General features: G+C 39.8%; 2 protein-coding genes across 2 annotated transcripts in view; one reads left to right on the top strand and one right to left on the bottom strand.

The window, feature by feature from the left end:
• Positions 1-15,268, top strand: part of LOC309509691 (eotaxin-like) — a 243,725-nt gene that overhangs the window by 94,441 nt on the left and 134,016 nt on the right. The gene's annotated exons all lie outside the window — the stretch shown is intronic.
• The window catches only part of ek1 (eph-like kinase 1), a 63,652-nt gene that overhangs the window by 4,807 nt on the left and 43,577 nt on the right, over positions 1-15,268 (bottom strand). The window contains exons 9-16 of the mRNA XM_082184438.1: positions 12,198-12,265; positions 11,419-11,544; positions 11,096-11,281; positions 5,675-5,736; positions 4,314-4,523; positions 2,836-2,985; positions 1,481-1,674; positions 118-255 (exon numbers count right to left, since the gene is read on the bottom strand). Of these exons, the coding sequence (XP_082040564.1) occupies positions 118-255; positions 1,481-1,674; positions 2,836-2,985; positions 4,314-4,523; positions 5,675-5,736; positions 11,096-11,281; positions 11,419-11,544; positions 12,198-12,265 (1,134 nt within the window). The remainder of the gene's footprint in view (positions 1-117; positions 256-1,480; positions 1,675-2,835; positions 2,986-4,313; positions 4,524-5,674; positions 5,737-11,095; positions 11,282-11,418; positions 11,545-12,197; positions 12,266-15,268) is intronic.

Genomic DNA, 15,268 nt, shown 5'->3' with positions numbered 1-15,268 from the left:
ATACTATGATTCTCAGTATGCAGTAAGCTGATATACCGTTGTGAACAGTCTCTTGAAATGCAAGCAAACATCTCATAATAACATAAAATGTGAAGTCTATGAGTAGGTGTTGTTTACCTGGAACTGACATATAGAACCGAGTCCAGGGTGACGTAGCCGGCACTACAGAATTGTTCCTTATATTGACCCATTTTAATCAAGTCCAGCCAGTCTTCCACTGTGTTGACCCCCGTGTCAGGAGTTACTGGGTCCTCCCTGTGGATGGAGGAGGAAGTGCAGTTAGAATAACAGCCTTTTATACTGTACCCATGTCATTTCACATCTAGTATGACGTATGCCAGAACTGCCTTGAAGAAAGCCTTCTATATTGATCTGTGGTGATGTCTGATGTACACTACAAGTTTAATGTTTTTAAAATGCTCAGTCACCAAGGCTGCATTCATTTGATCAAAAATACAGTAAAAACAGTAATATTATGAAACATTTTTACAATTTAAAATAAGTTTTCCATTTAAATATACTTTAAAATGTAATTTATATCTGTGATTGCAAAGCTAAATTTTCAGCATCATCACTCCAGTCTTCAGTGTCACATGATCCTTCAGAAATCATTATAATATGCTGATTTGTGAGCATTTCAAAAACATTGACCAGTAGTGTATGTATGTGTTTTTGGTCAAATTTCATTTAGATTTCTACAAAATCCATGCTGTTTTATCAGCTATATAACAGAAGGGTTGCCATGATGTGAGCATTTGTAAAATCACTCACAAACACAAATTACAGTTTCAAGAGTAAGTAACCAGCTTGTTTTCTATGTTCGAGTGTGTGTACTTATCAAGCTTATCAGAAGCGTATCATTGCCTGGACATGTAATGTTTTCCAGATCCAGAAGGGAGGCAGATTGCACCAAACCATGTCTCTTGTCACTCTCTCCCTCTCTGCTGCATAGCGTCCAATATAGCACACACATTGTGTTATCACCAATATAGCACTAAACCCATTTTATTTAATGGTAGGGATATGGGGCAAGGGCTTCCCAGTGGTTTGTGGGAAAATTCAGTTTGCACATCCGGCTTTAATTGTGGCAAGCACAGTCGAAACAATCCAGAGCCCATCTGCCTCCTATTTGGCAGCCCTCAAAATGCAGCAGAAGGATAGACAAGCAATCAGATATCAGCCAATATCACCTCAAACCCCCCTCTCGACTGAAAGAAACATGCACTGGAAGGAAGAAGTTTGTACAGATGTACATCTGGCTTCAATCTAGATTAGCCGGATATCGGTTTCATTTATTTTGAGCTTATTGGATTTCTGCAAAAAACACCTCCGATTTTATCACACACCTGAGAAACATCATAACACTCTTCATCATGAGCTATATATTACACGCCGTTTGTGCCGAACAAACCGCTGCACACATCCCAACGGATCACCTCTATTGAATTTAGATATAATTCGCGGAGGGCATTTGGCTCACCAGATTGCAGAGTTGGCCAGCTGTTTCAGGCTGCTTGGGTTCCGGATCAGCCTGTCCAGGGTGTTGACAATCTGCTCGAATTTGGGCCGATCGCTGCGGTTCTTTTCCCAGCAGTCTAGCATGAGCTGGTGAAGCACCACCGGACAGTCCATTGGAGCCGGTAGCCTGTAGCCTTCATCTATTGCTTTTATCACCTGGAGGGTAGAAGATTCCACATTAAAACTCATACATTTATTAGCAGCGTATACGCTTCATGAATACTGAGTAGATTTATTCATTCGTTTAATGCATTAGCTTTTGTGTGGGGTTAGATTAATTCATTTTTTTACCCATCTGTGACTTGAAGTGAGAATGATATTTCGAGTGAGACCGTCTTTGTTTGCGCAAAGAGGAGCTGTTTAATTTAGTCTCTTTTATGAAATGATACCGCCGTAAGGGAAAGAATGAACTATCCTGATGCAAACATTCGTATTAACTCTTGCCTGGAAGACTGTAACCACCATTGAAACGCACCATTGCCTGTTACCATGGCAAAGGAAGGAAGACAGATGGATTTTGTGGTTTACGCCATGAATGGAACTTTCGAAATTCCCTTCCCTCGACACAATAAAAGTACATCCGCTAACAAGCATGCAAATGTTTTCGTGCTCCAGTTTAACATGACGAGTATACAGTCTCGAATCATTCCCAAATGTCTCAATCTCTCTCCCATGCAGCTTCTTTCCAAATCCCAATCAAATCTCTTCCCAAGGTGAAGATAAATAAATGAAAATGGTTTCTGGTGTGGAAAATCTGCCAAGAACTCACTGACACGGATTCAAATTCCCTTTTAAACCGGCCTGTGAATTGAAATCTGGAAATGTTCACCCTCCAGATGCATTTAATCTTTTTACCTTGGTAAGCCTGGGAGTTTTCTTATTTTTTATTTTTTATTCTAGTCCCATTGAAGTTCTCTAGCAAAGGTCTTTTATTACAAATCGATGAGGATTGTCACATTTAAAAATAAAAATAAAGCTGGCCAATGGCAATGGTTACCAGTGTTGTTACTGTTAACTAAAATAAAGACTCTTTGTTAATTGAAAGAAAGCTTAAATAAAACATGAATTTATGAAAAACTTAATCTAAAAAAACTAAAAAAAAAACTAATAAAAATGCAACAACAACAAAAAAAGTACATGGCAAAATTTCCCCCCAAAAAACAAATAAAATCTTATTCCAAAAACTATCAATATTATAAAGGTATATAAATAATACTCTAAAATAACACTGATGGTTATACCTCCTGATGTTTCTATTTACTCTAAGACCTTTGTGCAATGCAACTGTGGTAACATTTAAATTCAGAATTTACTCACATCCTGATTGGACATTTCCCAGTATGGTCGTTCCCCATAGGATAACACCTCCCACATGACAATGCCGTAACTCCACACGTCACTGGCTGATGTGAACTTCCTGTAGGTGATGGCCTCACTGGCTGTCCATCGAATGGGAATCTTACCCCCCTTAAAAAAAAAGCACAAAATCAGAGGTTAGCAGTTGTATGAGTTAGCATAACTACAAATTGCAAAACTATTAAGTGATCACCAGTGAACTACTAGCATTGCTAGAATTAAAATCATGCAGCTTTACAGTAGTGATGCTATTTTATTTATTAAATCGTCCAAGTAGCAGTGCTTCACCTTCTGAGAATTTAGTTCCCAGTATGTATATGGTTAGAAGATGGCTGTCTCATGTGACCTTGTTATTTGTACACGCTGTGACTATACAAATCACAACATGTGAATAGGAAAATGTTGGCGTTATTTTGTCACTTATTGGGAGCAGTATGCTAGCTGGAGCCGTTTACCTCCAGTCTTTGTGCTAAGCTAGGCTAGCGGTGGGTGCGTCAGACAGAGTTACAGCACGCACGGAGATGAGAAGGGTATGGACTTATCTAACTCTGAGGAATACGGTGAATAAGCTAAAGTCCCAAAAAGTCGGCGTGTTCCTTTAACTACCAATGTACTATACAATGCAGTGTTGAAGAAATCAACTAGCTGGTCACGACTGTTTCCCGAAACCATATTGTCGCAAATTGGTTGTTAAACCACGTTGGTTAATGATGTCACGCACCTGTTGGAGTAATAACTTCTTTTAATGAATCTGTTTGAGATCGAATAACTACTAGACCATTTGCTATGAATTACGGACATAGCATCTGAGGACTATTTCTCATTTTTCTCAGTTATTTTGCTTTATTTCCAGATTAAATCATAGGCTCGTTCTTACGTAGTAGAGCACGTTCACACATGCACACTCTTCAGAAACGATGCTTTAAATATCTTGACAAACTAAAAGACATAAATGACATTTGTATGTATTCTAAATAAAAGAGACAGATTGTACTGAATGTCAGCTTGCTTATTTGGCTCAAGATAAGGATTTATTAAGTCCACATGTCATGCAAACAAAAAACGATGCTTCTAACCACAGGCCGAGAGCTGTTGTTCCAAACACACAACTTTGCGATGCTGTTTGCGAATGATCGTTGTAAATGCATTCATAACCAGTGAGTAACACACACACACACACACACTGAGTGGATGTTTAGCCATCCATCAGTCTGGATAGCTGCTATGACAGTCCTGCGTGACCTCAATTCCAGACTACAGGTCAGCAAGAATATATCTCGCCGAGTCTGTTTTTTTGTTTACACAATCTTAAAAAAAATAAAAAATAAAAAAAATAACCAGTTAACATATCACAACAAAAACATTGCATAGTAAATCCAGTTAAAATGCGGCCAGGACCATAAGAGCAAACTATCCAGAGCAGAAGCATGATCTCTCACCCGTGTAGTATACGCCGCCTCTGGATCGTCCTCCAGCACTCGTGACAGCCCGAAGTCAGACACTTTACACACCAGGTTTCCGTTCACAAGAATGTTCCGTGCCGCCAAATCCCGGTGCACGTAATTCATCTCTGAGAGATACTGCATCCCCGCGGCTATCCCACGCATCATTCCCACCAGCTGGATCACCGTGAACTGTCCATCGTGTTTCTGAACAAAATGAAGAGTTCTCATGTCAAAAACTCATCCCTGTGGCCTTATTTTCTGCCGTGTTCAACCTCTGTGGATCCTGGCACAGTCGGTCAGGTTGGAATTTGTCTCGTGAGTAATTCATAATTCATTGGCTCCCTAATTAAAAGTGTTGCTCACATGTTGCAGGGCATGAGCAATTAACTGCAATGACTTTATAATCATTCAGGCTTTTTATGCGAGGAATGGCAAGTAAGTAACCAACTAGCCAAATTATGATGTTTCATTAAACCCTCTGGCAAGAAAACAAAATGTTTTGATTGTTAACTACTGTTGTATGGTAATATTGGGGCAATAACAGGATGCTGTTGTCTTAGTACAGTGGTTTTCAAACAGAAATTGAGGAAATAAATGGTACTATATAATAAAAGAGAGAGAGAATATTTTTATATATGTCAATTGACAGAATATTTTGAATCCAATTTGACATTATGGCTTCATTCTGCTTTTTAAAGATGGGTATTTAATTTGAACCTAACATTAGTAGTGGGTGGAAGAAAAGATACACTGCCAACCTAATACAAAGTAAATACTTTCAAAATAATATTTCAATAATTTGCTTTGACTTTAGTATAATGATAAAATAAAGCCAATGATTTAATTTCAGAAATAGTGTTGCCTAATATATAATATCGTTCTTAACAATAACATTTTTCTCACATAGTATAAAAGGGTTCATATACACGGAAAACATACATCTGCCTTAATATTATAGGAAGGGATATTTTCATAAACTATTTGCCAGCATCAAAATGTTTAAAAACCCCTGTGGCTATAGTGTCTCCATCAAGCTTCTAAACTAGCTTGACCAGCTTTATCAGAAAGACCATGCTGGTCGACTATCTCCACCAGATAAGATTTGCTCGTGAACATTATGGTGCACCAGCAACACAAACACCAAACCAGCATAAATCATGGTGGTCTAAGCTGGGAAGCAGAAGACATGCTGAGAGACACAAAGAAAAAACAGGCATCGAGAGGTGTGAACACTCGAGTTGTCAAGCCTGATCTGGAAGAGCCAGACGATTGCTTTGTGTTCCTGTGATATTTCACAGCATTTCCTTTGGTGCAAATTGGCCTTCATCATTCGCAGCAAAATAGAGGATGCTCACCTTCAAAAAAGTGTCCAGAGATCCATTTTCCATGTACTCTGTCACTATCATCACAGGCTTACCTAAGGGACAGAAAACAAGGAGACAAAACGGGAAGTGTGAAATATTGCTGAAACTAGAGAGAGAGAGTCGAAGCGAGAGAAAGACGTTTCTTTTTTTTTCACGGGCGTGTAAGAAAAGACACAACGGAGAGGCAGGAAGAGGCTGGCGCTTTGTGTCCTATATTTAATTCATTTCCAAGTTGACAGAGAAAAACATGCAGATAAAGAGAGCGGACACCTCCCCCACTTCCCGAGACTTCACAGACCCTTGTCCCAGCTTTCCTTTGCCTCTACCTGCTGCCTGTTACTCATAGTGACAGCCCCTAATCAAAGCTCTCAATAACAGTCAGGCAGATAATTAGAGCGAGCTGTCCACTGAGAATATCTTTGTCCAGAAATACCTAAAATGGTAATGAGTTCCTTTCGGAGGAAGGATGATGAAGGGGGTGTGGTGGGGGTTCTAGGGAGTGCTGTGATTAATTGCCCTGGGGGTGGTGGTGGAGGGGGGGTTGATGAAAAATAAGAAGGGGTGTAAAGATCTGCTAATGGGAAAAGTGTTCACCTCTCCGCTATGTTGCAGACACAGCTGCAAGAGGCACATATAGGGATCTCGCACCTGCGATGCTCAAAGTGATTAAAAATTCTCCCCTGATTCCACCCGAATAACACACTGTCAATCAGAGAGACCCCCTTCTCGCCTCGCATGCTAAAGAGTGCAGGCTAATCCATCCTGATTATCAGAGATGCTTGATGGATGTTACATACGACAGAAACGTTCACCTCGGGGCACCAGGCACACATCAACGTGAGAGGACTTTTAACCCTAGAGATGCTCACCATTTATTTGAGAAGCCCTTTATGTTGTGCCTAGCCTAGCGGCTAACAATGTGTAACCAAAAGGTTATACAGTAGGTGATCCTTGAGGTATAATCATTATGATATTGAGGGAACAATGTAGCCATAATTTGCTCCATGGGGATTGTTTCTGTATATTAGTGTAAATTAAAAAAAATATTTTTATTTATTTTTGACTTTTTTTTAATATAAATCATAAAATAAAGTAAAATAAAAATAAATTTAGGTTAATAAGTTAATATGCATGCATTTTCTAAATAAAACCAACTTAACAAACAAACAAACAAATAAATAAGTAAATACAATTTAAATTTAAAATAAACCATTTTTCCATTTTACTACTTTATTTGGAGGTCAAAAAGGGACGTTTCTTCTTATTTATTGCATATATTATATGTAATATATTATTATATGTTATATTGTTCCTGTACATTTACAGGGTATTTTTTTTATTACATTTTTTCTTCTTTTTTTTTTTGCTTAAAATAATATAAATTAAATAGAATGAAAAAATTTAATCAAATCATGATGGTCCAGTTAATATGCATGCATTTTCTTATTAAATAAATACATTCTTTATCAAAATAGTATAATAAAAGTATATTAGCAGCTGTGCTTTAATTATTACGTTATGCTTTAACTATTAGACAGGATATGTTTAATGGAAATGACTTGGAAACGTTGCATCAGCTGTTAAGTTACTGCCATTGCGCTGTGACGTTTGCCCATTTCTAGCTGCAATACACGAAGTAAAAAGAAAATGTGAGTAGAAGACCTTGAGGACAAAGTTAACAAGACATCAGCCCTGTCAATTTCAAGACACAATTTAAGCCTGCAGACTGGAGATTTGCGGGTGAGGCTACAAGCAAAGAGTCAATGGTTTCATTATGGCTTTGTAATCTCTACTTCAGCAAAGCACAAAGAAATTGAATCCAATAAAACCCCATTCAGCCTAACAAGCTATTTATAGCACCAAAGCCTAAGATGTTACTGTTTGTGGTTTCAAGCGAATGGGGCTTGCACTGTATGTCCTCGCTGCCACTGTAATTTAATCACAAATGTATTGGTCACGCCCTTTAGAAATGATGTCACACGATAAGCGTGGTGAAGGATATCCGAACAGATCGCTCATTAGCTTATCAACGTGGGACAAATTACTTTGACAGTGCGCTAGTTGGATAATGTGGCTTCCTTGCCTTAACCTTTGGCCAGAAATGAAATACAGATCGCATTCAAACATAAACCACAACATCTCTCAGACATTGCCGATGTTCGCACTATCAGATCAAACTGGCGTGTATTTCCGTACTCTAGCCGTTCAGCTTCTTAAGAAAGGGCTGACGGTTCTACTGATAAGTTTGTTAATTAAATTACCCAACTTATCCATGCGCTCACATTTAAGGGTGATTGATGTTGCAGCAGTTTTAGGAGCGCTCCAATTAGACACCATTCACACACACACACTCAAAAGGCCATGATTAAAACAAGGCAGGGAGCATATTACGTCCTGCGGTGGGCCGATCTACTCTAAGCGCCTAACTGCTGTTGAAAGGTTGTAATTATGGTCATTATCACAGGAGCAAGGAATGCATTCAAAGCAATCTGAAAAAGGTGATTTACATTAAAATCCTGCAACTCCAGAATGTACTCTGTACTTTATCTGTAATCACATGCTGTGGGGGCTTTTGATGAGATGACAGCAATTTGCTGTAAAATATCTGAAGATAAAGGAATGTTCCGGTTAAAAACAAGTTAAGCTTAAAAGCACACATTACTCTGAACAAATCAATACATTCAATGATTTAGAAATGACATTCTCTGGTCTATTGTTACCCCTGTTGACGGCACAACAACTTTTCTTGAGAACTCAGCTGGAATGAACCTGAAAATACAACTGTACAACCGAACGTTATCAGATAGTAAGACTGGAGTCCGCTAATCGGATGGTTAGATCCACAATGGGTTTATAATAGAGACGATGACAGCTCTGTGTTTTTGTAAAGATGGGGGATAAAGAACTGAATGGGGCATTAAGGTCTATTCTGATTCCATTCTCTGAGCTGCTGACACATTTGCATCACAAAAAACTCAATCACGGTCTAATTTTTTCCGTCTGAGGTGGTAATGATAGAGCGTCTCTCTGAAAGCAGTGTTACGTGACAGATGCTTTTCATATTACAGCGCAAAACTCTTTGTCTATCTCGCCGTCGCTCCATCAGGCAGCATAAACACTCTTCAGCCTCTTTAATGCATCTCCGCTCGGCTCCATCAGCACCGTGATTAGACTGTGCGTACGAGGAGGGGGCTGGATTGACAGCTGCTTCTGTAATGCGGTGCGAGGGGTCGCTGACCTCTCCTATCCCCATCCCCTACGCCATCAGGCTGATCTGTGGCCTGTGAAATTACTCCGGCTATCAAATCTCACCCAATCAGTGGTGGAAGACACGTTCGCAAACCGACACGCGCACACAACGTGTGTTATATTACTTCAGTGGCAGAAAGAGCAAGATGGAAGATACGTAATCTGATAGTTTCAATGAGCCTCATTCGCTAATAATTAAATACAAGTGTGTTTTTTACATGTGTGTGCAGGAAAGGTTCTCATGCAACTCTCCACGGGTAAACTCATACATATTTATGTTTTTATTGTTATTCGATTGTTTTTGAACCAGGATTGTTCTAAATGAGGGAGTGCATGGCTTACAGTATGTGCATTCCTGTACATTCCTTCCGTTTCAAACAACTTTACCTGTTCAGCCATTTGTAACCATCCTAGATATAATAATAATATATATTTATTATATAATAATACATACAATTGTATGTGTACATATAGAGGATTGCAGATGGCCAATAAATAAAATTCTATTATGAAAACTCTTGGAAGATTTTTAGCATGGTAATGGATATGACAATGGTAATGTATTTGGTCTTGGTGGAATAGATCTGCTATGCTGCTGCTAAATTGCTTCTACTGTTGATTATTCCTGTTGTTGTTACAGAGCAAGTACAGGAACTCATACAGTACAGGAAGTACATGAATACATACACCGATACGCTGCTGTGAGTATGTAAGATAAACTGCTGCTGTGCAAATAGCATATCAAAATGACCACTAGCAGATTTATGCAGGTGGAGCTGGGGAAGGTGGACCGTTTCAGAGGAACTCTGAAAGCTTGCTGCAAACTGCTATAGTAAATGTAAACCGGCCATTTAAATGTTGAGCAGCAAGCTCATTGGCTGCAGATGCGACATAAACCAATCAGCTTGTGCCAAGTAGTTAACGCTGTGAATATCATCAGTTTGCGTTAAAGACCCATCAGCCTGCGCCATCTAGAGTTTCATGACAGAACTTTGCATACACATTTTTTTTGTTTGTTTGTTTTTAATTGGCCACTCCAGTTTCAACCCCCCTACACACAGAAGTAAAAATCTATAAAAAAATAAATACTTTTTATAAATTCCTATTTCTGTGAAAAACTCACTGTGCACCTTTGGACATTCCAAGCCTACATTAATGAAAGTCTTATACTGACATATTTGTTGAATGGAGACTTTCATACCCTCATTATTATGCTCTACCAGCACAGAATTAAGAAAATTACAGTATTTTTACTTAATAAGATGGGAAAAACTGCTCTCTACTGCCAACATTAATATGAACTATTTGAACCGAATCAAACTAAAGGCCACCATTAGCATATTGTGCAAGTAAGAGGAACTGGGAGGAAATGTCGAGAGGATTAATGTTAATATTTGTGACATTGAATATTCATGATCCCTCCCAAAACTCACATCCAATTACATGTTTGTATTATCGATATTCATGCAGCTGGCATGAATATGGATGGTCCTTTTGTTACAGCGCCTGCCAGTCTAATCCACAGAGGCTTGAAAGAGGAAAGAGATCTGTAGAGGAAATTACCACTCAATAGTGACCCAAACACCTGTTGCAAGACACTGCTTTTTTAAACACAGACAATAGGAGCCCTGAAACCCACAATAGCGACAGCATTCTCAATAAGTTGGCAAATTATAATTAGCATCCTCATTATCAACAGCAGCGAGCATAAATGTTAGATTCTCAGTAGTGGCGATACAAGCAATCAGAGGTAATACAGCCCTAAAATCCCTTCATGAAACAGACAAAACATTGAGAATAAATGGCTTCTTCCATTTATCTTTCTTTAAAAAAATTACGCTATCTCGCCATGATGATGTGTTATCTATGACTTTTTAAGATATTATCTCACCAGCTAGTGTGATAATTCATTGCGATAAAAGCAAATTCAAAGGCATATTGTCATAGCACATTTGTATTCTGAAGAAGTAGGGCAGGAAAACACAGATATAAACATTGTCATACATATTTATTCAAATGAATATTCATGATCCATGCTATTTTGTTTTTGTTGAAGATAAGATTGTAAGGTCAATTATCTCTGTGTGGAAAACACAGGGGGTACAAACTATTTCCAGCAATAGACCTTGCATGTGTCAGTGTGTTTCGTATGTAAATGCTTACATCTGGTGACGACTCCCTCCAGTCGAATGATGTTGGGATGGTCGAACTGGCCCATGATGCTGGCCTCACTCAGAAAGTCACGTCTCTGCTGCTCCGAGTATCCGGCTTTCAGACTCTTGATGGCCACCTGGATCTCCCTTTTACTGGGCAGCCTCAGACGCCCACTGCAAACCTCTCCAAACTCACCTAGGAGTCAAACAAAAGGCTGTCAACTAATTGATTTTACACTAAATCCCTTATATCATTTCATTACATTCCCATGGTGAGCTGTTCAGGTGGTTTACACAAGTAGGTCATGTTCTTGAGTCATTCATTTGACTTACCAGCCCCAATAACTCTCTCAATCCGGATGTTGGAAACTTCGATTTCTTTGGCGAAGTCTCGCACCGCCTGGTTTGGGTCCTCGTACGTGTGTGGGTGAATGTACATGCGGGTTTCGGGAAGTTTGACTGCAATGCAAAATGGTAGGAGTGAGGATAACGGTTGGGTTGTTTTACAGTCACTTTAGTTACCTAGACTGAACCATCCATTTTTCTAAAAGGAGGGGAGTGCCACATTTTCAACCTCATTAAACATTGTCTTTGGCAGGCAGGAAAAGTGTCATTAGAGAAAACACACATTAGGCAACTAGAGCGATCAGAGACATCATTTATCAGCAGATGCATCAGAGACACTGTTCACTAACCAACAATTTCCTGGAAAACATGCACTTTCTTTATCCATCCATCCAGCCAGCCAGAACGAATTATGTTCAACGTCTGACTGGCCAAAAAGACATACAACCCCTATTTTAAGAGTTCTCATCTCTGGTCCTCGAGGTCAATTTTCCTGCAGTTTAACTCCAACCTTGATCAAACGCATTAGCTTGTTCAGGTGTGTTTGATTAGGGTTGGGGCAAATTTCTGCAGGAACGTGGATCTTGAGGGCCAGAGTTTAGAACCCCTGCCCTATTTGATGAGATTTCTTGAACTATTTTCTTCGAATGAAATACATCAGACATCTTAAAAAAAGTTCAGGTTTTCAACATTTGCCGGATATTTTGCTGATTACTCTTAAAAAGATTTGAGTTCTTTTCCAAGACCAAAAAACCTGCATGCATTACCTCGTCCATGCTGAAACTGCATTTTCTCTTCCTCGGGGTCTTGCTTCGCTTTAATATATCCACAGCGCCTGGAACAATAGGATAGCAATAGGATAAGCACAATTAAAACAGGCCGACACAATAGAATACATGCTTTCTCTCACATTAATTCAACCAACCAATTCCCCAAGACAAAAGAAAATGTTGAGAACTGTAGAATCAATTCTACAGCGGCCTGATACAGTCACATATATCATTTTTTAACAGTGTAGTTTAAAAATAATGTGTCTTTAGAGTCCGGTTGCCCACCTAGTAAAGATTTCACTGCACTAATCCACTCTTTAGCACTGGGAAAATGCAATCCTGTCACCTCTGACTTTATCATTAACTACATCATTCCTCTCACAGTGGGATCATGAATAAGGAAATGCCCCAGATAATGAATATTCCAATACACTGGGGAGGAAAGGTGGCCAACGTAGGACTGATAATTATGTTCATTATTCATTTAATCCTCTTAGTGACACACGCTCACACATTCCCCTTTTCTGTCATGTCTTTAACAAGAACGTATTGCCAAAAAAGTAATGTCAAAGGCTGTCTAGCCATAGTAATTATACATTATGTTGAAATGTGGAGAATGGCTGCAGAATGTCTAAAGACTGGAACATCTGATGGGGACCAGGTGGAAAAAGCTTTCCTAATGGGTTTCTAGGGGACACTGGCTCAATAATATAGGTGAATATCCACTTATGAATAGAAATACACGCTGGAGTCTCTATTGTACTATAGCTGATGACAAAATGCAAGGCATTTCTTCAAACTGCAGGAAAAGAAAGCCAAGATGTCAGCAACAGAGAGAGACAGTGTTATGAATTATCACATCAACACTATAATCCAGCTAGAATTGAAAGCCTTTGGGCGAATACACACAGGATTCTTTCTTGCATCCAAAACCAGCTAGAGTGTAACAGAATTGAACAGATCGCAGGGGTCTTGAGGTGCATTTTTAAAAGTTAATGTTTTAAAAGTTAGACACACAGTTTAACATGACACACCTTTCTAAACAACACAACAATCAATGAGGTATGACACAGTGCTCGTCTGATGTTTGTGTATAGATGTTCACCATCAAATCTGTGTGATTGCCCCTTTATAAAGCCTATAATTCAGGGATGAGCACCATTCAGAACTGAATTGAGAATGCTTTCTAAATTCCAATTAAAATGCTGAATTTGCATTAAACCACCAAACAGGAAGCAGAATGATAATTCAATTTTTGATTTAAAGAAATAGACTCAAAAGCCAGACGGACGGACGGACGGACGGATGGATGGAATCTTAGAATGATAGAAAGACAGATAGAATGATAGGCAGGTAGGCAGACATACATACATACAGACAGACAGACAGACAGACAGACAGACAGACAGACAGACAGACAGATAGATAGATAGATAGATAGATAGATAGATAGATAGATAGATAGATAGATTTCTCTTCCTGTCATTATAGCTTAAGTTCCTGTGGGATGTGGCCACTCCATGTGGAATTTTGCACTGCAATCAGACCACAATGACAAATCATCAAAACTCTGCAATCAAACCGCTAGTAATACTCCCATAGCAGCTGCCAGGAAACGATCATGTGATCAGTATTTTGGTTCTGGTATTGATTTTATGCCCAGTTAACAATTCAAATCAATACAGGAGTCCCCCTCTTTCAAGAGCCAGAGCGTGCTCAGCTGCCCCAGAGCAGTCAAGGCATCGGGGCCTAAGGCCAGGGTTGGGGCAAGAGCAGACCTAGGGGTCTATTACATAATGGGAAGACCGCTGGGTTCATTCATGCCTCCTCTAATCCGGAATGTTGCATCTCCCTGTGGAGCTGCAGGGGGTAAATCTTTCCCTTTCAGCTGTTGTACATCCCCGTCTGGTGGGGGGTTCAGAGGTACATGTGTGTCGTTTCCTCTCTGCTGCTTTTAATGAGACTTGGGGTCTCAAGAGAGACCCCACCTGTTCATCAGCCACACATACATACCCCCCCCCAAAATAAATGCTCGGGGCCTAGTGTGCATCTGTGCACAGGTACAACCCCCTCAACCCCTTCGATCTTTATCCGTCCCATGTGCAAAACACAGTCTATTAAACGAAACATGTTTGCAGGGCTGGAGGGGTTCGCGGAGGTGGGCCGCCCGACCGAAGCATGTGGTAATCAGGGAGTAAATCGACTCTCCCGAAACCGACCCCACTTGCTCTCTAACCTGCCCCGCCATCCCTCGAGGTCCCGCAGACGGATTCCTCCCCCTTGCACCTGCTGCAGCGCCGCTCAACACGCTGATGAAACACTTCCAGCGCCGCAGCGGGACATCCAGGAGATTCTAAAGTGAAGCGTGATCCCACCCTTCAACCTTCTTGTCGCTCATTTAAATGTAATATGCACTATTTACATATTCTGTTATAACGATGTATAAAAAGGGGGGAAAAAAGTGACAGACTAGTGTCTAGGACTCTGCAATTAACGCATTTTTCAACTCTGAAGCATTCCTCAAATCCCTTTTGTGCGGTGATAAAGATGTTTTGCAGCCCTACACCGCTGGAAGCCCTTTTGTCTATGACCCAGTTTCTTTTTCCTTTCTTCTTCCTCTTTTTTGTCTTTCTCCCGCTCTCACAGTGTGAAGCTTGTATCTGCAGGTGACAGTGAAGCGGTGCAGCTTTGTATATGCTGACAGGGCTCCCATCCTTCTCTGTGCCTTTGAGACTGAGAGAGGGACATTAAGACCATGTGGAGACTGGTGCAAAATTAGAGGGATTCTTAAACTGTCTGGCCTGCTTGAGGGAACTAGGAGTGAGAGCTGACTCAGATAGTTTGCCATAAGCATTAAGAGAAATATGTAATAGAGAGAAAGAGGAAATGGACATATTTGGTGCTTGTCAAAACAATATTATTGCTCATAGTAATTCAAACCTAAAGTATTAAAGGTTGGCATGCAACTCGTCTTATCGCGTTTAAGTTACATGCATTAATGATACCTCAAATCTACCTCCCTGAGAATACAAGGAAAGAAAAAGAAAGAAAGATTTGTTTTTCTATAG

This window comes from Leuciscus leuciscus (assembly GCF_965113295.1).
Source record: "Leuciscus leuciscus genome assembly, chromosome: 11".
Taxonomy (NCBI): Eukaryota; Metazoa; Chordata; class Actinopteri; order Cypriniformes; family Leuciscidae; genus Leuciscus; species Leuciscus leuciscus.
Note: the sequence above shows the minus strand (reverse complement) of the source record. Positions and strands in the feature narration are given on the sequence as shown.